Source organism: Danio rerio, chromosome 6 (genome assembly GCF_052040795.2).
Source record: "Danio rerio strain M-AB ecotype USA chromosome 6, GRCz13ab, whole genome shotgun sequence".
Classification (NCBI taxonomy): Eukaryota; Metazoa; Chordata; class Actinopteri; order Cypriniformes; family Danionidae; genus Danio; species Danio rerio.
In genome coordinates, this window is record NC_141026.1 from 41,268,588 (window position 1) to 41,294,457 (window position 25,870).

General features: G+C 36.4%; 3 protein-coding genes and 1 long non-coding RNA gene across 7 annotated transcripts; 3 read left to right on the forward strand and 1 right to left on the reverse strand.

Annotated features, from left to right (window-relative positions):
• Positions 1-1,320: 1,320 nt before the first annotated feature.
• prss60.2 (serine protease 60.2) lies at positions 1,321-8,347 on the forward strand. Its single transcript, NM_001105601.1, is given in 8 exon segments — positions 1,321-1,414; positions 2,665-2,685; positions 2,770-2,938; positions 3,028-3,296; positions 5,701-5,846; positions 6,373-6,586; positions 6,902-7,015; positions 7,841-8,347. Coding segments are annotated over 8 exon segments (987 nt in total). The 5' UTR covers positions 1,321-1,365; the 3' UTR covers positions 7,846-8,347.
• On the reverse strand, positions 7,611-18,932 carry LOC147836434 (uncharacterized). Its single transcript, XR_015493958.1, has 6 exons — positions 18,755-18,932; positions 17,163-17,222; positions 15,875-16,150; positions 13,929-14,058; positions 13,318-13,462; positions 7,611-7,736 (listed from the first exon to the last, which is right to left on the reverse strand). It is a non-coding gene; the product is annotated as an uncharacterized LOC147836434 (long non-coding RNA).
• Positions 11,763-16,880, forward strand: LOC147836435 (trypsin-like). 2 transcript variants are annotated; one of them, XM_087257667.1, is made up of 8 exons: positions 11,763-11,864; positions 12,593-12,613; positions 12,701-12,869; positions 12,980-13,248; positions 13,920-14,065; positions 14,382-14,595; positions 14,676-14,789; positions 14,901-16,880. In XM_087257667.1, the coding sequence occupies exons 1-8, from the start codon at positions 11,810-11,812 to the stop codon at positions 14,903-14,905; spliced, it is 993 nt and encodes a 330-aa protein (XP_087113793.1). In that variant the 5' UTR covers positions 11,763-11,809; the 3' UTR covers positions 14,906-16,880. The 2 variants fall into 2 exon arrangements, with proteins under 2 accessions (XP_087113793.1, XP_087113792.1); XM_087257666.1 differs by lacking the exon at positions 11,763-11,864 and having other exon boundaries at positions 12,395-12,613.
• gpr84 (G protein-coupled receptor 84) lies at positions 17,213-24,080 on the forward strand. 3 transcript variants are annotated; one of them, XR_015492443.1, is made up of 3 exons: positions 17,245-17,339; positions 20,314-23,678; positions 23,856-24,080. XR_015492443.1 is itself a non-coding variant. In NM_001105697.2 (2 exons), exon 2 carries the CDS (start codon positions 20,315-20,317, stop codon positions 21,521-21,523), a length of 1,209 nt encoding a protein of 402 aa, NP_001099167.2. In that variant the 5' UTR covers positions 17,213-17,339; position 20,314; the 3' UTR covers positions 21,524-22,008. The 3 variants fall into 3 exon arrangements, 1 of the variants encoding a protein (NP_001099167.2); XR_015492444.1 differs by having other exon boundaries at positions 20,314-23,338; NM_001105697.2 differs by lacking the exon at positions 23,856-24,080 and having other exon boundaries at positions 17,213-17,339; positions 20,314-22,008.
• The last annotated feature ends 1,790 nt before the right edge of the window (positions 24,081-25,870 follow it).

Here is a 25,870-nt window from a genome sequence, read left to right on the forward strand (position 1 = left end):
CATCTGAATGTCTGTTTATTACAGTGTATTGTAAGTCTGTTATCATATAACCACCATGTGTCATCAAAAGACTTAGATATTTACTCAACATTTGGAGTCATTAAATATTATAAGTAACTAATAATAGCAGACAAAAAAAAAAGAAAATTCATCATGTTTTGTCATTTCAATGCCCTTGAATTAGTCACTTATATAATAGTTGATCTGATTTGCAAACAACAAGAGTAATTCTGTTTGAGATGACACGTCCTACAGTTTGTGTTCAGTCTCGTCTGAAACCTTTTGATCTCTGATTAATGAGAAAATGTAAAGGCAATCTGATGTCAGGCTGACATAAGGCTTACTGTAAGGTCAACTTTCAGGATTCTATATTCATTATTTTGCCGGATCTTGAGATCTGTAAGGTCTCGACGTCACAGTTGTGTTAGAGGTGAGACCATAGAGCAGACTGACTGATTACATCTGCACAGCCACAAGCACAAACCTTTCAGCTATAAAAATCTAACATAAACATTCTGAAGCACACAGTTGATATAGTTTTCCAATTAATTTCAATCTGAAAATTGAATCTGAATTTGATTGAGTAAATGGAAGTAGTATTTCATGCTCAAGCCTTTAGCGAAATTACCAAAAAAAAACATTTCATACACTGACTTACATGTGTATGGGTGTTCTGATGACAGAAGTCATCTGTAATCACTAGCTCTACAGCCCATTGTTTGTGTCTGTGTCTAAAGGGTATTACTGTCGTCATGACTTTTATGCATTGTTTTTTCTTAGAAAGAAAAAATTCAAAGCAGAACAAAAAGACGAGCAAGACAGTGTTTATGATGTTAAAATATTTTGTAATACTTGACATCTAAAATCACTCAAAGACTAAAACATTCAATAGGTTACTTTTGTCATTACATTTTTTTGTTTAAAATTAAACTGTTGGGCCGACTTGAAATTTCTTAAGAAAGAACACCTAATAACAAATGATCAAGTAGAAAAGTATAATTAGTAAAATTAATTATATTAAATAAATGAAATATGAAAAAGAAAAAAACAATGCTTTTAATATTGACCCTATAGATATTTCTATTTAGCATGCCTGATGAAATATACATGCAATTACCCAAGAATGCTTAAAAAGTAACTGCAAATTGTCACTGGGAATCTGGGTGGGAGATATTAATATGGGGAAAAAACGTGATGAATAAAAAACAAGGAGGAGCATTAGGAAAAAAGAAGTGGGCAGGTGAGACGGGGACAAGAGGAGTGATTTGACAAGCACAACTGTATAAATGGGATTGTAGAAGATACAGAGGTTGAGAGACTGCCACTAGTAGACATTCTGCTAGCAAACAGAGGGACTGTGTGAAGATGTGGAGATTGACTTGTGCCACTTTGACCCTACTCATATGTGTTAAAGGTAAGATCTGTCATCATTATACCACTATTAACCTAAGGGTAGCAGTGTACATTGACTTGATACAGATGAAGAGAAAATTTACAAATTAAAGAATTTAATTTACTCCTAAATTACAACTAACGTGAAACTTCCAGTTCAGTAAGGGAGCCATATTTAAATCATGTCTGATTCATTCTGAGCAGCAATTTTAGAGGGTCATTTAGAAGGTTTAATGAAAGAACTGATTCAAAACCATTTGCTTGAAATTTGAACTGTTTTGGCATTGGATTGAAAAATCCAAATCCAAAAAGTCAGTTGTTGTTTATTTGTAAAGAGTACTGGTTCAAGAAACAATCGAACAAATGCAAGTTTTGCCCACACACAAAAAAATAATTAATAATAATAATAATAAAAAAAATGTAAGAGTTTGAGAATATTTAAAAATAATTTTTCTTACTTATGATATAAACACTCAGATTGAAACAACCCAAACACTATATATATTCTGATATTATACAGACTGTTCTTATATTAGAGAGTTCAGACAGTTCTTAAACAAACTATACAAAAAAAAAAAAAAAAAAAAAAACAGGGTTCGTGAATTACAAAAGTGCACTTGTGGAAACAAAATAAAAGTCCAATTTGCCACTGATTCCTTCAATATATATATATTTTTGTTTAAATAAGATTAAACAATATTTTGGACACTAAAACATTTTATATATGTGTGTTAATACAATACATTCATGCTGAAATTGCTAATTTTAAAGGCAAGTGAATGTGTGCAGTTTATGATGTACAACAAAATGTCCAAGTAGCATCAAATTACATTTACCACAGACTTTTCTTCCTCATGAATTGAAAAACTCCTTTCTAAAAACCCTTTAAAATCTCAAGGAAACCAGTTGCAAATTAGTCTATAATATTGTGAGAATATATATTAACATTCTCTTCCTGGACCACATTCTCCAAGAAGATGAGTTATTTTAAATGAACAGAAGCCTCTTAATGTTTAACATTATGAACCACACCTAATAGACAAGGAAAGTGAACATTCAGGACATGGGGGGGTTATGTGTTGACTGGTTGAGGAAAAGAAAGCCACTAGTAGCACGTATTATGTGTAACACAACCGGTTTGTCCAGAAATGTTTTCCGCATGTTCAGTTTCACAGGTTAAATTTAGCAGTGCAATGAACTCTGGCAGGATGAGGGAGTTCATCAAATTAAGATGAAACTTTTCTAATCTGCACTTTATTTCTGCCCTTTCAGGTTCACTTTCTCAGTTGAATGGTAAGAGTTTAGAATTCTTCTCACTCTTCATATGTTGAAAAAGCAGTAAAATGCAAACATGCTAATATGAAAAATCTCTTTCAGTTTGTGGACAAGCCCCTCTGAACTCCCGTATTGTAGGGGGTGTAAATGCACCTGAGGGATCATGGCCTTGGCAGGTTAGTCTACAGAGCCCTAGGTATGGTGGTCATTTTTGCGGAGGCTCCCTGATCAGCAGTGAATGGGTGCTGACAGCTGCTCACTGTTTACCTGGGTGAGATTCACATCAATACACATCGGTTTTGTTTTGACCGCTAATGTACTAGGCTGGATAATCACTTTCTCATTCTTGACTGTTTTCAGTGTCTCTGAATCCAGTCTTGTTGTGTACTTGGGAAGGAGAACACAGCAGGGAGTCAACACTCATGAAACTAGTAGAAATGTTGCAAAAATAATCGTTCACTCCTCCTACAACAGCAACACAAATGACAATGACATCGCTCTGCTGCGCCTGTCTTCTGCTGTTACCTTCAATGACTATATCAGACCTGTATGTCTGGCGGCCCAGAACAGTGTCTATAGTGCTGGCACCAGCAGCTGGATCACAGGCTGGGGAGATGTTCAGGCTGGAGGTACAAACTTATCCAAACACATACCAACCACTAAATCAGGGTATATACAGGAATCTAAGTGAAATTAAGTACCTTTTGAGACCTTTTTAAGACTCTCATCAATGAATCTTAAGACCTCTTTGCTACTTTAGGATGCAATCGATAACATTGGCGACATTTTAATTTACACCATATTTAATAAATATTGATTTTAAGAAACAAATCCTAAACTAAAACATTATTCATATATCTAATAAAAATACAAATCCAGAAGGTGGTACGCAAAACAGCAGGAATAATGGCGTTTCCTTGGTTACTGCAGTAAACAAAGCAGCATCATGTCAACTCCAGCAGGATTATATCGATTTCATAAACTACACAGTAGGGCTGCTACAATGAATCAATTGAATTGATAAAAATCAATTACTAAAAGCGTTGGCAATGAATTTCATAATCAATTCATTGTGTCATGTGACAGGGGACCTTTGATTATTATAAAAACACAGTTCAGCACGGAGCGGAGTAAACACAGTCTCTCTCACGCACTAATGTAGAGTTCGGCTCCTCTTAGAAAGGGATGAGGAGGAAGGGAGTTCAACAGCAGGGTAAATTACTACAGAATCTTACTTTTGTTCCGTTTTGAGGTGAGGATCATAAAGTCCCTGGTGATGGTGTTTTTACTCGTTATCCAGCTTGACAAGCATGACAAGATAGCGTTAGCTTGTTTACCTTGTTTACCCTTAGAGCTTTGACGTGTTGACTGGCGCTGAGCTAGAGAAAGATGTGTCATATAGTCACAGTTATACCGCGTTTATGTTTTAGACATGTAAATACAAACAAGAACTAGTAAAACAACACATTTAGAGTTGAGAGTTAAAACAAGCGAGGAAGTCTAACAATTCATTTAAATATAATTTGCCGATGTGTTTTATTCATATCAGATACACATAGTGAAATTAACTATGAAGTTGGATCTATTCTTCTCTAGTTCTAAGTTCACTACTAACTGGCATGTATTTTGGAAGTAACATATGAATTTACAAGCTGAATCCTAAGTGCTGAATGAGGCAAATGAGCGGACACAAGAAAACACGGCGACGCCCATCTCAAGTTATAGATCATGATCACTTGCATGTTTTTGTGAATAGGATTATCAGGTAGCTAATGACATGATGAGTAAGTGTGTGAATATTTTGAAATAAAACGGAAAAAAAACATAATAAAAGGGATACATCTGTCATACAGTGCTATTTTAGCTGCGGTGTGTCATGTGACAAATATGACAAGTCGCCACGGAAACATTAAGGGTGAATGTTCTAAAATAATGGTTGCCTAACAAAACTCACTCTTGATTCCAGAATCTTTTAAACTCACCAGTGAAAGGGTTACTACTAACAGCAGTAAAGCAGCGGCGGTAGAGTTACTTTGCATTGCAAGACGAAAGACATGTTTTTATTCACTCCTCTTTTTTGGATCATTCATTTTTCCATCTGTTGTCATGTACAGCTGCACTGCAAAAAAGCTTTTCTTACTTAGTCATTTTGTCTCATTTCCAGTCCAAATATGTAAAAAAATCTTAGGATTAATAGACAAGAAAAATAGTAGAGAAAATTAAGTGATGCTTAACTTCTGTTTGAGAATATATCTCATTAGGATTATTTTTCTTACCCCTTTGGCAAATGATTTCAGTAGTACCTGGATGCAACCTTCATGATGCAAGCTGAGATTGCATCACTCAGCGATGCAACGTCAGACACAATGCACTCAATGGAGTGAGTGACGTCACTGTGACGGGTAGGGTTAGGGGTAGGTTTAGGTGAGTGCATTAAAATCATTGGATGCAGCTCAGATCACACTGCACTTGGTCTGCATCCAGACCCCTCATAATGATTTTGCTTGTTTTAAGCAAACAATCACTAAATCTTTAGGTGTCTTTTTTCAGAAAACAAGACATAATTTCTTGTGCTATTTCATGTGTCTAGTGTGTATTTTGATTAAGGATTTTGTAAGATATTTGATTTAAAAAAAGGACAAAACTTCTAAGTTTTTTATTTGTTTATTATTATCACTATTATTATTATTATAATCGCTCAGGAATGAGCTTTTTTGAATGCTTTTCTTGTTTTGTTTATCCGAATTATTGATTAGTCGAAGAAACAATCAACAGATTAATCAATCATTAAAATAATTGTTAGTTGCAGCCCTACTACACAACATTCCAATATTCACAGATTAAATTCAGGCAAACTTTAGCATGATAATAAAAAATTTAATACCTTGCATTAGCATTTAAAGACTTCTAATACCTTTTAAGGGTTCAACTTTTAATTCTTTTTAAGACCCCGCGGACACCCTGTAAATTCCCCTGTAAATCTACCTAATACACTACTAATTAAGTATAACATGTGTGTTTGTGAATGTTCAGTGAATCTACCTGCTCCTGGGATTCTGCAGGAGACTATGATTCCAGTTGTGGCCAATGATCGATGTAATGCTCAACTGGGTTCTGGAACTGTCACCAACAACATGATCTGTGCTGGTTTAGCAAAGGGAGGCAAAGACACCTGCCAGGTAATAAAAAAGCAGATCATTAATACACATTGCAACAATATACTTAAATCAAAATAACTTTATGGCCTTTACTTATAGGTAAAAATAAGCTAAACGCTGTCCTGAAGGTAGCCAATGCTTCTGATAATGGCAGTTACTGTAGATTTAGCCATCAACTTGATCGAAACTTGATGTTTGAATTAGAAACTGACTTTTTCCTGTCTTCCAGAACTGTCCCATCTTGATAAAAAGTACCAAATAAATATAATAATAATAATACGACTAAGAAGAAGAACAACAATAATGATAAGTTGATACTGCTCCTTCAACAGACATTTAACTGACTATAAGAAACTTTGCAAGTATGCAAACTTACACTAACCCTAACCCCAACCCCAACCCAAACCTAACAGTCTAATGAGAATTAGTTGGCATGGAGATGCAATTTAACAAATGGACCATCAAAATTAAGTGTGGCCAATAATAATACTAATACTAATAATATTAATAACAATAATAATAAAAATTGTCTCGCTTATGTTTGTAGGGGGATTCTGGTGGTCCAATGGTGACTCGGCTGTGTACAGTGTGGATTCAGGCTGGTATCACCAGCTGGGGTTATGGCTGTGCTGACCCCAACAGTCCTGGGGTTTACACTCGTGTGTCACAGTATCAGAGTTGGATTTCAAGCAAAATCAGTCAGAACCAACCAGGATTCATTCTCTTCACCCCACCAAGTTCATGCACCTCCAGCAGCCTAAGTAAATCTTTTTGGGCACACTTTACACTAAGCTTACAAAAGTTAATGTTAGTTAATGTATTTATTAATTATAGTTGAATATTTATTAATGTATCATTAAAATCCTAATTTATGCTTGTTAACATTAATGCACTGTGAGTTAAAGTAAACTGACTATGAACAACCTTATTTTCATTACCTAACGTTGACATAAATATATACTGTAATACATGTATTGTTCATTGTTTGTTTATGTAAGTAAATTTAATGCAAAGAGTTACCTAGTTTTTACTCATTAAAAAAATTATGTTTGTTTTATCCTTGTTTTTATGTGCAGCCTCATCTTCCTGTAGCGGGAGATGCAATGAGGTGTACAACACACTCAATCGCTGCAACTGCAATGCCAACTGTGCTACAAAATGCTGCATGGATTACAAACAGCGTTGTGCCAGTAAGTCCAAACACATCCCCTGCTAACAAGCCTGTGCTGGTCCATGATGGGCCAAAAATTGAGCCTTCAATAGGCTGCAACTGCAGGGCCATTGAGAGTTTGCTCATTTGCAAACCATTAGCCCCTTAGCGCTTTTCCTGGATGGGCAGCCCTCACCTAACCACCAGTAGCCCTCACTGTACTATAGCAATAAATGTGCTACAGTATAAATACTTTTTAGTTCAGTCTTTATACATGCAGATCTTTTAAATGCTATTCCAGCCTGTGTAGTATTATTTATGCCATAGACCAGTTAATCCATATATAATGTTCAGCATCAACAGCAAGTAACAAAGTTTAAAATAGATCGAATTTTAGTTAGATTTGTAAGAGGTTAATAAAAAATTACATAACTGTGGTAGGAAAGCAGTATTCACAAACATTCACTGGGCTTGAAAGCAACAAAATAAAACATGAAATTTAGTCTGTTGAAAGCAAACATTGTGGGTCTAGTGATTGGTCCTGGGTGCTAGGAGATGGCTGCCCATGCAGCGCCAGCACTAAAAGGCCAACATTTTGCCTTAATTTGGGCTGCCCATTAGTGTCTATTACTCACATAGAACGCGTAATGAGCCTGCAGCTGTGGGCCAATATTGGGCTAGCCCACACTTTGCATGTTTATATTTGATGTGGATAGCCAAGAAAAGCCACCATGGCCCCCACAAGAGTATGTTTCCCGGGTCTATTTCAATAACAAAGAAAAAAATAGATACTTATTTACATTGTTGCATGTTGTTATTAATTTTGAATGAAGTATTAATGTTTGTTGTATGTGTGTCTCTGCAGGTTAAGATACCTCCACGGATTCAAAACAGCCTCGTAATCGTATCACTTGTGAATAAGACTTTTACCTGCCTGTTTGTCCAGAAGACTTCAGTGCTGCTTTTAAAATGTTGCACAGTCAGAATTTCAGTGGATACAGCCTTTCAAAGAGCTGCTTCACTCACTTCACTCAGGGGTGTACATTCATATTTCTTTATGTTTGAAATAATTTGAACACTTTCCCCTCTCTATTAGTTGAGAGTGATTTCTCTCTCTTGATCTTTTCAACGTTTATTTTTTAAATTAGTATTCTGGGTATATTAAAATGATACTTTAAATATTTTTTTTTTACAAATTTCTTTCACAATACATTTCCGCTGCCAAATGAGTGGCCATTTCTCCAAATTTAAATAAATGTCACAATTCTGTGCCATAAGTAATGATTTAATAATGGCTTTGACACAATCATTAAATAACCCCAAACACCCTGTCTTTTCATGCTTTTTGCAGAAATAAATTTTTCCAACAGTGGGCTTTTGAATGAAACATGTTCTGTATCCAAAGCACAAACTGCACACTTCAATGTCATTAAAACTGTCATTGTGTTCCAAACATAAGACACTTCGAAGTGAAAATAAACAAGACTAACATATTTAAGTCTTGTTCCAAAAAAGAGGTTTCTGAAGGGTACAACCAGGGCCTACATCTAACTTTTTGCCAAACATGCCAATAGCTGGTGTTGTTAAAAAAACTGTACCCATTAAACTCTTTTGCAAAAACAGGCAGTTTGTACTACTACAGTAACTATATTTACAATGTTTTAGTTCATCACGGTTGAACATTAAAGAAAAGTAATGAATAAAAATAAACATATTACTGGATTTGTTAACTTCATTAATTCTCTCCAGTTTCTATTAATGGTTAATTAATTCATGACTGAAAGCCAGAAAGTCAATCCAGCAATCTCTTGTTTTCACACACATTCTAATAACAATTCATCCCAGACAGGGCTCTTGACTCATGGATGCACAACTACTAAAAAACTATTATTTACGTCTTTAAAAAAAGTACAACCAGACATGGGTTACTATATTATTTATTTATTGGAATTGTTTATAAAAATACTGGTTGCCATATCTGCTTTTTCTAAAATCTTTATTTACTATTGTGTGTCTGGGAATGCTATTTCTCTATTAAACACTCTCCTAAAAAGCAAGGGTTTTCTGCTGTTCTCACTATAAAGACATGAACAGAGAATCCATCTCAAACTGACATTTTAGACAAAACATTGCTTATGAGAATAAACAACAACAGGGGCATTTTAAACTCACAAGCGTGGATTTGTCAGCAATACACAGTGAAAGTGAACTGAATTTAGGCCTCTTATGCTGTTTGAGAAACAAATTTCTCTCACTGGATACAGCTGTAAGTTCATTTAAACACCTCATGATGCTTGTGAACTCCAGGCAGATGCGATCCACTGAAAACAAAACAAAACATCCTGAATTATGAAAATCAAAAGTAGTCGATTTACTTTCTAATTACAATCTGCTTTCATTCCCCCAAGTTTTTTGACATACACCTCATTCACTTGTTTATTCAGCATTCCATGCGTGCTCATGATGAATGCAAACGCAAAATAAAAAGCACAGATAGGGAGGGGGGAATCAAACCTGAATTGTCAGCAGGGCACTTACCTGCCAATTGGTGACTGATGCTGCTATAAATGTTTGCCAGTGCTCTGATTTACTCACATTTGCTGCTTGGCGAGTGTTAATTTTAGGCCCTGGGTAGAACCAATGGACACTTCAGGCACCCAAGAAGCTTTGTGCCGGAAAGCTGTTTGATGTGAATGACAACTGGATGCTCAGAGTTAAACTTTGCCTAAAAGTATATGTATAGTCTGTTCCCGTGCTTAATTTGTGAATTGCGAGGTCCCAGAACAGATCTGGGTAACGGATGTGTCTCGCACGAAAGAGAAGAACGGACATAAGTTAAGAGCCGTGGCGGGGGTTGGTTGTAGCGGACGAAAGTGAAGAGCGTTGGGGAGTCGTGAAACAAAGTGAAAGTGAACAGCAGACGGGGGAGGAGGACGAGTGAGCAGGAAGATCTGTACAGGTGCTGGATCCAGATTTTGTGTGCTCCGGCACAAATTAAGTCCTGGTACTTTCTATAGGGGGTGTCACGGTGGTGCAGTGAGAAGCATGATTGCCTAGCAGCAAGAAGGTCGTTGGTTCAAGCGCAGGCTAGCTCAGTTGGCATTTCTGTGTAGAGTTTGCATGTTCTCCCTGTGTTCACGTGGGTTTCCTGTGGGTGCTCCGGTTTCCCCCTCAGTGACCGGTTTTCAACCCAGCGACCTTCTTGCTGTGAGGCAACAGCACTACCTACTGCGCCACTGCCTCGCCATTTCCTAATTAATATTTTTAATTTTCATAGCTTCCAAGAACCCAGAATAGTCCACATATTGATAATCTTATGATAGCAGCTTTAATGTTAAGTTACGACTGAATTCCTCTTGTTACAGTTATGAAACAGTTTGACAAGAAGGAAATGCTCATTGGCCAATGACATGAACAAACAAACAAAAACATTTACTCATCGTTCAGAGCATGTTTTGTTGGTGTCAACTAGCAGACAAAAAATACAATACAAACTGATACTACACCTAGAAAAATATTAATAATAATATATAAATATTTTATACCATTTTTGATACTCTGAGGAACAAATTAAATTAAGGGCATTATTATTAACATTAAGGGCTCTATATTGATGATCCATGCGCAAAGTGCAAAGTGCAGGGCGCAAACGCATTAAGGGCGTGTCAAAATACACTTTTGCTAATATAAGGATAGAAAAACCCGCTTTGCGCTATGGTGCATGATCTAAAAGGGTTGAACTTAATTTCTTAATGAGTTATCAGATTGGTATACCAATCAGAGTCTCATCTCCCATTCCCTTTAAGAGTCAGTTGCATCGCGCCATGGTGCATTTGCTATTTACATGCCGACTTTGTAAGTGGAAAAACTAAACGCTTCACTTGCAAGAAAACAGTTAAACAGCATCTGCAGCGCGAGAATGAGAGATAAGGCCTCCTTATTATCTACTTTCACTTTTGCTCTCGTGGATAAGGAAACATTGTACGCACAGACATCAATTAGCCTATAAATAATTTAGTTTGTTAAGCCCAAAGATTTGTTTCAAAACTTTTTCTAAATTCAGTTCTAATTTCCAGCAAATTAATAAATGAACAATAATAACGAAGTGTGGTCAAAAACTGAGTTAATTCCAGATACACATGCTATGCCCCATATGGTCTAAAACCTGACAGGTGGACAAATCTATGCTTGTTTTTAATAAAACAAATATAAATATGGATATAATAAATAATACTGCTAATAATAATAACAGTATACAAATGTTAGGTATATGATAGGGCCCCTAGAGTATACAAATAAAATAGGAAATATATTGGAAAAAATAAACCTTTAAATTTTTAAGTAAGATTAAATATTATACCAGGTGTGCCAGGGATCCTCAAAGGGATACTTCACCCAAAACGGAATTATTTTAAATACCTCAGTAATCAATATGTTTTTAAATAGTGATATATTTGACAACACTAATCTATATATCTAAAGAAAAGATACAATTTGTTAAAAAAAAAAAGTAATGTCTCTAACATCGACCTCATAAATATTTGCGTTTCATGTACCTGTTGAAATGTTCCGGCAACTAGTCATGAACATCTTTAAACATAATTGCACATTAAAACTGGGGAACTGGTTGACATATTTGCATACTAAAGAAGGAATGTAAAGAATGACAATACAAAAAAGCAAGGAGGAGTTTTTTTGAAAATAAAATGGTCATGTGAGACGGTGACATAAGAAGTGATTTGAAAAAAAGCAAATGTATAAATGGAATTGTAGGAGACAAAGAGGTTGAGAGACTGCCTCCAGTAGACATTCTGCAAGCAAACAGAGGGACTGTATGAAGATGTGGAGATTGACTTGTGCCACTTTGACCCTACTCATTTGTGTCAAAGGTAAGATCTGTCATCATTATACAACTATTAACCTGAGGGTAACAGTGTACATTGACATAACACAGATGAAGAGATAATTTACTTTAGTTTTTTGTGGCACAGCATAAGACCTAAAGCATAAGACCTAAAGTGTGATAAAATTACAACTCATTAACATGAAACTTCCAGTTTAGTAAGGGAGCCATATTTAAATCATGTCTGATTCATTCTGGCCAGTAACTCCTGAGTTAGGTTTAATGAGTGAACTAATTCAGAACCATTAGATTGGAATTTTAACTATGCTGTTTTGTAATCTGAGTAATAAACAATTTGACTCTTATCAGACTGTTGTTGTTGTCATTTTTGTAAAGTGCAAGAAACATTTGCACCAATGCAAGTATATGCTAGGGCTGGGGGATTTGACCTAAAATCAAAATCTCGATTATTAATGCCATGTCCAAAATTCCATGACTTTTTCAGGTTTTCCATGATAGTATGAACCCTGCTTTTAATGTTTTACGTCTAGTGGGCATGTGGAGTGTGCATTCAGGACATGGGGCTTATTTGTTGTTATTTGTTGAAAGCCGCTAGCATGTATTACATGTAATGCAACCGGTTTGTCCAGAAATGTTTTCCGCATGTTCAGTCTCACAGATTAAATTTAGCGATGCAATGAACTGAAAGGATGAGGGAGTTCATCAAATTAAGATTAAACTTTTCTAATCTGCACTTTATTTCCTACCTTCCAGGTTCACATTCTCAGTTGAATGGTAAGAGTTCTTCTCACTCTTCATATGTTGAAATCAAGCCAAAAAGTAGCAAAATGCAAAAATGCTAACATGAAAATGATTTTTCAGTTTGTGGACAAGCCCCTCTGAACACTCGCATTGTTGGGGGTGTAAATGCATCTCCAGGTTCATGGCCTTGGCAGGTCAGTCTGCACAGCCCTAAGTATGGAGGTCATTTTTGCGGAGGCTCCCTGATCAGCAGTGAATGGGTGCTGACCGCAGCTCACTGTTTATCTGGGTGAGATTCACATCAACACACACTCATCTGTTTTGTGTTGACCGCTAATATACTAGGCTGATTAATTGTTTTGCTTTTTTCCTCACTTTCTCATTCTTGACTGTTTTCAGTGTCTCTGAAACCACTCTGGTTGTGTACTTGGGAAGGAGAACACAGCAGGGAATCAATATTTATGAAACTAGTAGAAATGTTGCCAAATTGTTCGTTCACTCCTCCTACAACAGCAACACAAATGACAATGACATCGCTCTGCTGCGCCTGTCCTCAGCTGTAACCTTCACTAACTATATCAGACCTGTTTGTCTGGCGGCCCAGAACAGTGTCTATAGTGCTGGCACCAGCAGCTGGATCACAGGCTGGGGAGATATTCGGGCTGGAGGTACAAAGTACAAACTTATTTACTCTACCCACCCAATACACCACTAGTTAAGTATAAGGCCATACTCACACTAGGTACAGTTGCCTCGAACCGGTCCAAAGCACGCTTGTCCCCTCTCCCATCTCCCCATACGGCCCGCGCAGCACAGTGGAGGTTTCTCTAGTTATATAGTTTCAGTCGTTTGATATGCCGTCAAATATTTCGCCAAACAGTCCTTAGGGATGCGGGGACACGCAGTCAGATATTTCGCCGAACAGATCCGCCACTTTTGGCGCTCATAAACAATCATAAAGCCCTCGTGCTGCAGGAATGAGGAGGTCTGCTGAAGCCGTGCAGCTGTCGTGAAGTGAGGAGTTTGCTGCTTTAATAAAGTTCTGAACAGTAAGAATGATTAATAAATCCATATGAAACAGTCCCTTAAAAGTCACGTCTTGCTTTCAGTTTCAGGCTTTGGCACGTTTTGCACTCACGCACAAGCGTACCGCGCCAAAGCCCAAGTGAACCGCGCTCAGGCACACCTCTTCCAACCGGGCCAGGGCCGGCCAAGTGAAACGTGCTTGAGCCCGATTCAGCGCACTCACACTTCTCAAACGATCCGGGAAATGGGCCTGGGCATGGTACGGATGGCATAGTGTGAGTAGGCCCTAACATGTGTGTTTGTGAATGTTCAGTGAATCTACCTGCTCCTGGGATTCTGCAGGAGACTATGATTCCAGTTGTGGCCAATGATCGATGTAATGCTCTACTGGGTTCTGGAACTGTCACCAACAACATGATCTGTGCTGGTTTAGCAAAGGGAGGCAAAGACACCTGCCAGGTAATAAAAAAGCAGATCATTAATACACATTGCAACAATATACTTCAATCAAAATAACTTTATGGCCTTCACTTATAGGTAAAAATAAGATCCTAAAACCTAAAATCCAAACAAAAAAGTAACAAATTAATATTCATTCATTCATTTTCTTTTTAGCTTAGTCCCTTTATTAATCCAGGGTTGCCAAAGCGGAATGAACCCACCAACTTATCCAACACGTTTTTGCGCAGCGGATGCCCTTCCAGCTCCATCCCATCTCTGGGAAACAAATGAATATTTAAGGTAAATTTATTTCAGGTTTCCTTTTTGTTTGTAGGGGGATTCTGGAGGTCCAATGGTGACTCGGCTGTGTACAGTGTGGGTTCAGGCTGGTATCACCAGCTGGGGTTATGGCTGTGCCGACCCCAACAGTCCTGGGGTTTACACTCGTGTGTCACAGTATCAGAGCTGGATCTCAAGCAAAATTAGTCTAAACAAGCCAGGATTCATTCTCTTCAGCCCGCCAAGCTCATGCTCCTCTGCCAGCCGAAGTAAATCTCATTCTCAGACACCTACACAGTTTTTACTCATTTAGAAAGTATGTTTGTTTTATCCTTTTTTTTATTTCCAGTCTCAACTTCCTGTAGCGGGAGATGCAATGAGTTGTACAGCATACTCAATCGCTGCAACTGCAATGCTAACTGCGCTATAAAATGCTGCACAGATTACAAACAGCGCTGTGCCAGTAAGTCCAAACACATCTATTTCAATAACAAAGAAATAAAATGTTGCATGTTACTGTTCTTGTATTTCATTTTTAATGAAGTATTAATTTTTGTTGTGTGTGTCTCTGCAGGTTGAAGTAACTCCATGGATTCAAAACAGGCTTGTAATCGCATCACTTGTGAATAAGACCTTTACATGCCTGTTCTTCCAGAAGACAGTAATTCAGTGCTGCTTTTGAAATGTTGCACAGTCAGAATATCAGTGAAAACAGCATTTTAAAGAGCTGCTTCACTGTCTTCACTCAGGGGTGTAAATGCATACTGATTATGATTAACTCTATTAGTTGAGACTCTCTCTTTCTTGTGTAAGTCAACTTATTTAATTCAACACTGGTTTTATCTGGAATCACCCCCTATACCCTCAAATACTACATTCTTTGAGGAAGCAGCCATTTCTAGTGATGTCTGAAAAGTTATGATGTTATATAGTGCACTGAATCAATCCCACAAACCAGGTACACAGAAGATCCCCATAATGCAGTTTGCACCGAATGAATTTCCACGTCTGACCACAAGATGTCATCTTATCGCAGTCCTATCAGTGTAAGTTTTGAAAAAAAATTATTTAAGGTAATATTTGTATACATGTCAGAAATTAAGTCTCTGTCTTGATTAAAAGTCTTGATTATGAACAATTACGGTAGGATGGTTAAGAGAATAAGATAACTGCATTGGTTGGCATAACAGTGGGTGTGCATTTTATTTTAAAAATTAATGTTTTAATAGAACTGTATTTGCTTTAACATGTATTTTCGGATTAGGATTTTTATTGTGTATGTTTAATGTTGTGTAAAAAAAAATAGTGTAAAATAACTATCACAAGGCCAGAAAGTGTATAATATAATCCTTCTGAGGGATTTATCAACCAGCAAAGCACAAACAAAACGAGCGCTTGAATTTACTCACTTGTTTCATTCACTCCTTTAAGTGACTATATTAGTGGACTAGATAATAGTGAATGGTGGTATAGAACAATGGTCTCAAATTCAATTCCTTTAGGGCCACAACTCTGCACAGTTTAGCTCCAACCACCTCCAACTCTCACCTGCTGTCTCTAGTAGTCTTGAACACCTTGATTAGCTGGATCGGCTGTGTTTGATTAGGACTGGAACAAAACTGCAGAACCGCAGCCCTTCAGGAATCCAGGAGTTTGATGGTATAGAGAAGGAGATTTCAGATACAGCAATTGATTGTCTTTTGATGTATTTTGCAGTAACAAATCTTCCCAACAGAGGGCAGTGTGAGCACTCGCTCACAATTACTTCAGCTCTCTCCAATAGTGTCTGGCTGTAAGTCTCAGACCTTGAGTAATCCCAAGCACCTAAACATGACATGGCATAAAAAAAACTAAATGTGATTGGTTGGTTAACCTGTCAGGCATATAGATTTGTGCACGATCCTTGACCATTTAAAGCAGCTAAATTTTTCGGTCCATGATCCGTCAGTCTGAGGTTTGGCTATGCGAGACTATCTGGCTGCAAACGTGCAGATGATGCATGCACATCCATCCATCCATCCACCCAGCCACCCACCCATCCATCCATCCATCCATCCATCCATCCAGCTTTTAAATAATATCTCATATAACAGTATCTTAAAATATCTTTGGCTCTGACTAACTGAAATGTGTTTTTCTGTTGTGCTTTGGATAAAATTTGCTAAATGTGTAAATGTCGGTTTCATTTATGTAGATTTAGTTGTAAAGCATTGTTATCTGGAGCTTATCTTAAGCAAATACAGCTGTGCCACCATGATTTATTTTTGCACAGATTTAATTTCTGCAAACACGTTTAAACTTATTCTAAATTCAGTAGATCAGGACACTGTACTGATTTGCTTTATTTATTAACAAGCAAATATAGAATCATGTGAAACATATGAATATTTTGTTGTGCTTTGTGTAAAAACTTGGTTTTATGTCTAGGATAATGTACTGGTGCCATAAAACTTTGTTTGACAATTATGTTTCATTGTAGATGGTGGCTATTATAATTGTTTGAACAGTTTCATCTTGTATGAGTTGTTATATTAAAGATGAAAATGGAGAACAATTAGTGATTTACAGAGTGACAGAAATTCAATTTTCTACAGTAATTCCAGTCCTCTAATTTGCTTAGCTAAGCAACTCACAAAAACGGTATTAACATTTACCACAAGAACTGAATTAGAAAAGTTAAAAAAATCAGCAAGATGTTTGCTGACATTTCTTTCTTTCTTCATATCTATTGGCAAAATACCGGTACTGCGAAAAATTCTTCCAGGATTGTGCAACAGAGTTTGCCCACAATGACCTCACATCTAATCATGGATGTCTCAAACATGTGCACACATACCTTGTTAAAATAACAGCTATGAAGTGGTGGAGGCGTGGCTGCAGAGTCTATTTAATGAAACTGAGAAAAGAGACACAAATGTACACACACACACAAATGTGCTAACTGAAAAAAGGAACAGAGGATAAGACAGAAAAAACAGTTCAAATAGTGGATGGACACCACCGCTGTCGCAAGGTAAGCCACTGACAGCCCCCAAAATGTATTTCTTTGTTGTGTTGTGTTCAACTGTGTTGTTGGTTCTCTTGTCCTCTTTACTTCAGTGTACAGATAAAGTGAAAAATGTGTTTTAATATGAAATTGATGTCTGACAAAAACTCCCACGATTATAACTATGCTTTATAAATGTTCATTGACCCATGAACATTTCCTGCTTGTTATCAAACTATTTCTTAACTGTAACAAGAGGCAATTCAATCATAACTTAATCTTAAAACAGCTATCATAACATTATTTATCAATATGTGGCTCTTTTTGGATTCTCTGAGGCTATAGAAATTAAAAATGTACAACAAAATGTACAAATGTTTTTGTTGACATCCCTCAAAATGGTCTATTATTAAAATGCTCTGACCAACAGTTTAAAGCAGTGGTTCACCTAAAAAGGAAAATATTTTAGCCTAAAAAAAAAAAAAAAAAAAAAATATATATATATATATATATATATATATATATATATATATATATATATATATATATATATATATATATATATATATGTTAATGTTTATCAAAATATTTTAATCTGCGTTCTGTAAAAGAAAGTCACAGGAGTTTGAATTTGGAACAATCTGAGATGTAGTACACGTCGCTTTGACATGCTACTTTAAGAAAGCTAAATTAAAGGAAAAAAATGAAAACTCTGTCATCATTTACTGACCATTCACTTGTTCAAAGCCTATTTGAATTTCTTTCTTTTGTTAAACACAAAGTAAGATATTTTGGAAAATTCTGCTTGCTGTGAAACACTGACTTCCATATTCCAAAAGTATTATCTTCTCCTATGGCAGCCAATGAGTGATAGCAACCATTCTTACTACATAAAAAAAAAATATAATGAATAATTAAACAAATAAATAACTTCTTTTGTGCTCACCATAATAAAAAAAATCATTAAACTTTAAAACTACATTCAATGGTAATTGTTGAGGTATTTTTTCTTTTTGGTGAACTATCCCTTTAAGTTCAATATAAATACTCTCAAAGACTTATCTTTTACCTCTTTGTAATTAGAAATTAATACCTGTCTGCATCCTGAGTGGTTTTTCAGCTTTAAGGCTTTTTCAATGTAAAGATAGCGTAACGTACATATCAGGGTTTTCTAGCAGGCCTTCTAAAAAAATCCAAACTTTAAAAACATATCTCATAATGTAAATATGTTGTCAGACTCACATAATAACTCTAATTTAAGTTCATTTTAGTCAGACAGATATGTGACGAGGCATAGACGATTATAAATAACGTTAGCATTATTAAAGTAAACGAGCCTGGGGGAATCCTGTCACGATATTCGGACCGTCGTGCAAGCAAGTTAATTGCTTCAAACAACAGTTTAATAAAACACATATTAAGTTAACGTTACTGGTACTTACGTTTTAAAATAAAAAAGTCGTTTTTCTTTGAGAAACTGGTGTGTCCTCTGTCTCCGAGCACTAACGAGCTTGTTGTTGCATGAATGCGTCCACAGGTGGTGTAACGGTCGAAAGACAAAAGATGTTTTCAAATTTAGAGCGCGAAATTCAAACGCTGGACAACTTTCTTTCAAAATACAACAAAAAATTTAACTCAGTAAACGTTTATTTAGGATTTTTTCATAATAAATGTATCTTTTAAAAAGCATTTCATTAATTATTTTATAGCATATCATCATGGACAATGTGGTCTTTTTTGCAGAAATTAAGAATAAGTTGATTTAATGTGTGCAAATGGATTTAACAAAATCACACCATAAAACCGATTAACCTCAGAGCTCATTACATGTCTTTAAAGTTTCATCAGTTCTTGTTTAAAAATGAATACCTGATTGTGGAGAAAATAAATTACTTCCTGAAACTGTTGCCTTGTTATGAAACGTTGAACTTACTGTTTTTACGTGGGCAGTATAAGCACCATATATTAGCCTAGGTGCTAAGAAAACAGGATGTGATATGTAGTGCCCTCAAATTAGTAACATTTAAAATAATACACATGACAGCATAGGATGTTTTGTTCTCACAAGAATACCAATCAAATGTGCCAATGGGGTATATGCACACAGACTTTTAATTTCAGTCAGCCAGCCCAAGGGCTTCCAGTGAATTGTCATCCCAAACAAAATCACTGTGTTTAAGATTAGATTTCTATAATCTAGAGATATTCACTACCTAGCTGAGATACGATTTAAAGTAGATACCAGACAAAACAAGAAGCACTGCATTAAATTATATATTTTTTAAATATGTAAGATAATTTTACCTCAGTGTTTTTAATGGAGTTTTTGTGCTAGCCTGTTGCTAATGACTATTTGGTCTCTTTTTATGCTTTAACAACCAACTGGATGCTTAATTAACTGATTATATTTTTATTGCAACATCAGAGCTGTAAAAGGAACCTTATAAAATTAAAAATAGTCACATTACCTTTTCACCAGAAGTTCCCCTGCTGAAAAATCCAGCTTAAACCAGCCTAGGCTGGTTGGCTGGTTTCAGCTGGTCGACCAGGCTGGTTTTAGAGGGGTTTTGGCCACGTCCAGGCTGATTTCCAGCCATTTCCAGCCTGGTCTTGGCTGGTCAGGCTGGGAGATGACCAGCTAAAACCAGCTTGACCAGCCTAGCCAAGCTGGGAGTCCAGCCAAAACCAGCTATATCCAGCTTAAACCAGGCTGGTCAAGCTGGTTTTAGCTGGATTTTGCTGGTCATTTTCCAGCCTGACCAGCTAAGACCAGGCTGGAAATGGCTGGAAACCAGCCTGGAAATGGCCAAAACCCCTCTAAAACCAGGCTGGTCGACCAGCTAAAACCAGCCACCCAGCCTAGGCTGGTTTAAGCTGGATTTTTCAGCAGGGTCATCATTGCCTGAAAAACACTAGCTGTCCATATAGCCTATTATTTGAATAAAAGGATCTTTACTGATTTTGATGAGCTTAACCTGTTGTTGTTGTTGTTTGTTTTCAGGATGTGGAATGACACAGACCTTCTGAGAAATGATTCCTTTTCTTGTGCGTCCCCCTCTGTTGAGGGCTACCGTTACTTTGGTGTGCTCTTGGGATCAGCAGTGACCATAGTCGGAACTATAGGGAATATTCTCACAGTTCTCGCCTTTGTGACTGATGCCAATCTGAGGACTCGTTTCAACGTCCTCATCGTAAACCTTGCCTTTGCTGACCTCCTATACTGCACAATACTTCAACCGGTCAGCGTTGACTCATATCTACACCTGCACTGGAGGGGTGGAGCCACGTGGTGTCGTATGTTTGGACTCCTCTTATTTCTGTCCAACAGCGTGTCCATCATAACATTGTGCCTCATTGCTATGAGCCGTTACCTGGTGGTTGCGCATCGCACTTCTAGCTGTGCCCGTCTACTTCTGTCCCAGCGAGGAGTGGCAGCTCTCCTTATCTCCTCCTGGGTGCTGGGTTTGGCCAGTTTTGCCCCTCTGTGGCCCGTCTATGTATTCGCCCCACAAGTGTGCACCTGCAGTTTTCACCGCACTAAAGGGCGGCCTTACACCACTGTGCTGCTTTTCCTGTACTTTTTCTTAGGCCTAGGCTTCGTAGGTCTTTTCTACTTTCTAATCTACCGAAAAGTGAGTGTAGCCGCCAAGGCTTTTCTAAAGTACAGGCCCAGTCGTCGCTCATCGAAACGCAAGCAGGCTGAAGCAGAAGGGACAACGGATGACAGTGGCATCAGTGCTGGAGCCTCAACAACTCAGAGCTGTGAGATCAGCAGTGATGGAGCAGTGGCAGAGCAGCATGGGAAACAAGCACAGGAAGGCCAAACAACCACACAAAATGCCACTCAACATGCCTCAAGTGAAACAACTAGTAAAGCATCTCCTGTAGTAATCCAGAACACTCCAGCAGCTGCCAACTCAGGAGAGGACAATGAATTTAAGCGTGTAACACGAATGTGCTTCACAGTCTTCTTGTGTTTTGTTGGATGTTTTGCCCCATTTCTGCTGCTAAATGTTGCTGATAAGAAAAATCGTGCACCACAGGTCATTCATATGATATGTGCAAACCTCACTTGGTTAAACAGTTGCATTAACCCTTTGTTGTATGCAGCAATGAACCGGCAGTTTAATCAGGCCTACAAAGACCTACTGAGCAAAGCTGCACATCCACTAAGATGGTTTGGAAGAACCCATTGGTTTACATCAAGATAATTAAAGTAGGGTACTGTAATAAGTCCATTCAAACTGGATATGACTAAAGCTACCGTTTTTAAAGTGCCCAAGAAATCAAAACTAACCATGATGTTGTTATAGCTCACATTGCTAGTTGTGTGGTGAACATTTCACCTGTGCATGTGATTAAGAAAAAATTAATAGTTTGCCCTTTTAATCTTTAATTGTAATCTAAGAATGCACTTCCTGTTTGTTTTCAGTTAAATCATCAGATTACAATTATCTTAGCAAATGGCCGTGGCTAAAATATTAAATCACGCTGCTCCAATGGTCAGCTTTGACAACAAATGAAAATAGTGAGCAGGAGGAGTCTGTTAGGTTGTAATAACTCTCGCCAAACCCCATTCTCGATCTTTCTGAATGAAATGCCTACCTTATATTCATTCAGCTCACAGTAGAAAAAACAAGCCACGCCCACTGCTTACTCATTTAATATTCTGCTTCTGTATGGAACCACGTCACAATACAAAAAAATAGCGGTTGCAGCTTCCGGTTCCGGACTTTAATGATCAAGTTCAGTGATTTTAGTGTCCCTATTGTAAAGATCCAAAATTGATTGAATACTTTCATTAACATATCGAATATTCAGCTCTAGTCTTTATTGATATATAAGCATTAATAATGTTTGTCCATCAGGGCCAGAAATTGGTAAGAATTAGGACATTACATTAGGACACAGATACGATGTAAGAGATTAATTTTGCAACTTTAATATGACGTTTGAAAAGTTCAAACCATATACTCACGCTCAAGTGGTTTTAAACTAGTTTGAGTTTCTTTCTTCTCTTGGACACACAAGATATTCTTAAGAATGATGGAAAAAAACAGTCATTGGCATCCATGGTAAGATAAAAAAAAATACTCTGGAAGTTGAAGGACACCTATTTTACTCCTTTTACAAGATGTAAGATAAGCCTTGGGTGTCTCCAGAATGTGTCTGGAAAGTTTCAGCTCAAGATATCCATCATATAATTTATTATATAATGTAGAATCTGTTATATAATGTAGGAGCTGTTTTAGTCTGTGGCTTTAAATGCAAATGAGCTGCTTCTCCCCTAATCAAAGTTTATTTGCAAAAAATATATGCTTTACTATGTCACGTTGCGGTGGGCCTCAAAATCGCTGGGATTTAGGTCCTATTTTAATGTCAGGAACCTTTAAAAAAGAGACTTGTGTTTATCACTCCATTATGACAGTTGACACTATACCTGCACACAGTTTTCTCCAAACAGCTACAAAAGATGATTTTCATCATAAGTGCCCTTTAAAGCCATTTTTTCCCAACATTGATCCATATATTTTCTTTGTGTTCTACAGAAGAAAGAAATTCAAACAAGTTTGAAACAACTAGTGTATGAGTGAAGCATGGCAGGATGAACTGTCCCTTTAAGTCAATGTTTTGTCTTGACAATAAGTTATTCTTATTAACATAAACCAGCAAAAGAGTTTGATGGTGGGTCAAAGTAGATGTTGTTCATCGGCAGCCGATGAAAACCATAAGCTGGCATTATACTCGTTGTGAATTTATAATTTGAAAACAGTTATGGCAGTGAAAATGTTGACTACTCATTTCTGCAGGTCAGAAATTTTTATTTTAATATTTTTTAGGAGGCAATAGCCTTGTTTGTTGAGCACATATATCTTTACACTCTTTCACTCTTGATCTTTATGTGTTTCCTTTACACTTAAAAGCAGTTACAATGTACATGCACAAAAGATCGTTTTCATAAAAGTTTCATAGCTTTAACCTATCAAAATTAAGAATGAATTATGAAGATGCACTCTATTTATTCTGTGGAGAATGGTTTGTACAGTTTAAGTCAGAATTATTAGCCCCCCTGTTTATTTTTTCTCCAATTGCTGTTTAACAGAGAAAATACTTTTTTCAACACATTTCTAAACATAATAGTTTTAATAACTCCTTTCTAATAACTGATTTATTTTATCTTTGCCATGATGACAGTACATTATATTTGACTAGATATTTTTCAAGACACTTCTATACAGCTTAAAGTGACGTTTAAATGCTTAACTAGTTTATTTAGGTGAACTAGGCAGGTTAGGGTAATTAGGCAAGTTATTGTATAGCAATGGTTTGTTCTGTAGACAGTCGAAAAATTTATAGCTTAAAGAGGCTAATAATTTTGTCCTTAAAATGATTTTTTTTTAATTAAAAACTGCTTTTATACAGCTTTTTTTAGCCAAAATAATACAAATAAGACTTTCTCCAGAAGAAAAAATATTATCAGACATACTGTGAAAATTTCCTTGCTCTGCTAAACATTGTTTGGGAAATGTTTAAAAATCAAAGGGGGGCTAATAATTCTGACTTCAACTGTATATTACATGCATAAAGTCAAGTCTAGCTTTATGAATTGTTATATTTTTGTTATACATTCAACTTATTTATTTTGTCAGTAAGCTTGCACTATTGAATTCTGCTTGTTTTAGACAATGTCTGTCATGATCTGTAAGTATGTCTTTTTTAAGCTGTGGGATTTTCCAAGTCTATTAAATATCAGAAAACACACACATACTTTCTCTCTTTCGTTTCCTTTTTTTCTGATTGCATAAAGGAAAGGCAAATGTGTGCTGCCACAGCAGTGACTCATAATGACATGAAGAATATTTGTAACCTCGAGCACAAATGAACATGGAAGTTTAAAGTGGGGTGATGGAGAAAACAAGCACAAACATGTGTTGCTGCTGTGTTTATTACCTCACACGTGAAACCACAAGGATTTCTTAAGTCCTTTTTTGCACTTATGTGCTGTTTCTACTGTTCAAGTAGTTTGAAACAAGAAGCTGGATTTGTTAATATAAATATTTAACAGGGAATGCATTTCTGTGTGTTGCACATAATTTCAAGATCCAATTAAAACATTTTTTCTTTCTAAGTTGTTCAAATAAAATAATCAGCAAAATGTTTTTCGTTGTCTGTAGAACTAAAGGTACATTTATTATCATTAATGTTATCCTCATTTTACAGGGTGGATATGGTTCTGTAAATACAAACACAAACACTTTTTGAATTTACTAGCTAATAGGCTTATTACATTTACATTTAGCAGATGCTTTTGTCCAAATAGACTTACAATCGAGGAATTATCTATATTTATTCCATATATTAATAAAGTCATTTCGATCTGGATATGACTGAAAGCTACAGTTTTTAAAGTGATCACTTTCAGGGCCTTTATTTTGCTGTAAAGATTGCAATTTCTGTTTAAGCAGCTTCAACTCAGTTTAATTCTCAGAGAGTTTTGAAATAAAATTACTTTCTATATTTGTCTGATCTGTTGTGATTGGCCTACTTAGAGCACTTTAACACAATCCCATTAACATGAACGCTAAATTGATCAACCAGAAAGTCAGCGGCAAGCGTTTCTTTTTCAGTATTAGATCTTGCGGAGTTTGTGGTCAATTTTGAGTTGTTCTAACTTGAATTCCTTATTTATCAGCAGTAATGTGTGTCCATCAGGCTCAGAAACCATGTAAATTACATTGAGGCACACAAACAATGTAATTTAATGATTTTTTGCTGAAAAAACTTTATGCACTTAAAGGGATCGTTCACTCCACTATATCCACACTGATTTCTAAACATTTATGAATTTTAAAGTTATTTTGAAGGATGTTAGAAAAAAGCAGCCATTGACATCCATAGTATAGGAACAATACATTACCCAGCAATTAAATAACCCAGTTTCTCCCAGTTCTGTGGCTCGTGCTGAATTGCCTGTCATTTTCCATTATAATTTTTACACTTAACATGTTTTTTTTTTTTTATGATTCCTTTGATGACACTTTTCCTCCGATACTCAGTTGTCTTGTTTTGTCGATATGTTTTGTTGTATTGTTATCAAGCTTGACGTGTATTTTAAGTTATAAGGCCTGTGTCAATTAAGTTATAACATTACCAAATTTGCTTAGAGCATTTGTGAATTTTATCCAGTCATGAAAACCAACTCCTATTCCCTGGGGTGCTACACAATCCAATAATATTTGCTGTTTTCTGGCCCATAAAATCATCTGATGCAGTACTTCTAAACACTTATAGATGACAAGCTTTGGTTTTGTCATCGTCACTCCCATGAAGCTGAGATTCGGAGTACTAATGAAAAATAATATGCAAATATACATATATCACTACTGGTGAATGTATTATTGGGTTTTTAAGCAGGCTGAGTAAAATCAAACAATGTTTAATGACATTTTGGTCCAGTTGGTCTCAAGCTTTTATTATCTAATTTGAGAAACTTACATGCACAAAAACAGAAGTTCCACAGGTCCAGATAAGTCTTCCTGACTGCATAATCAGCTCAA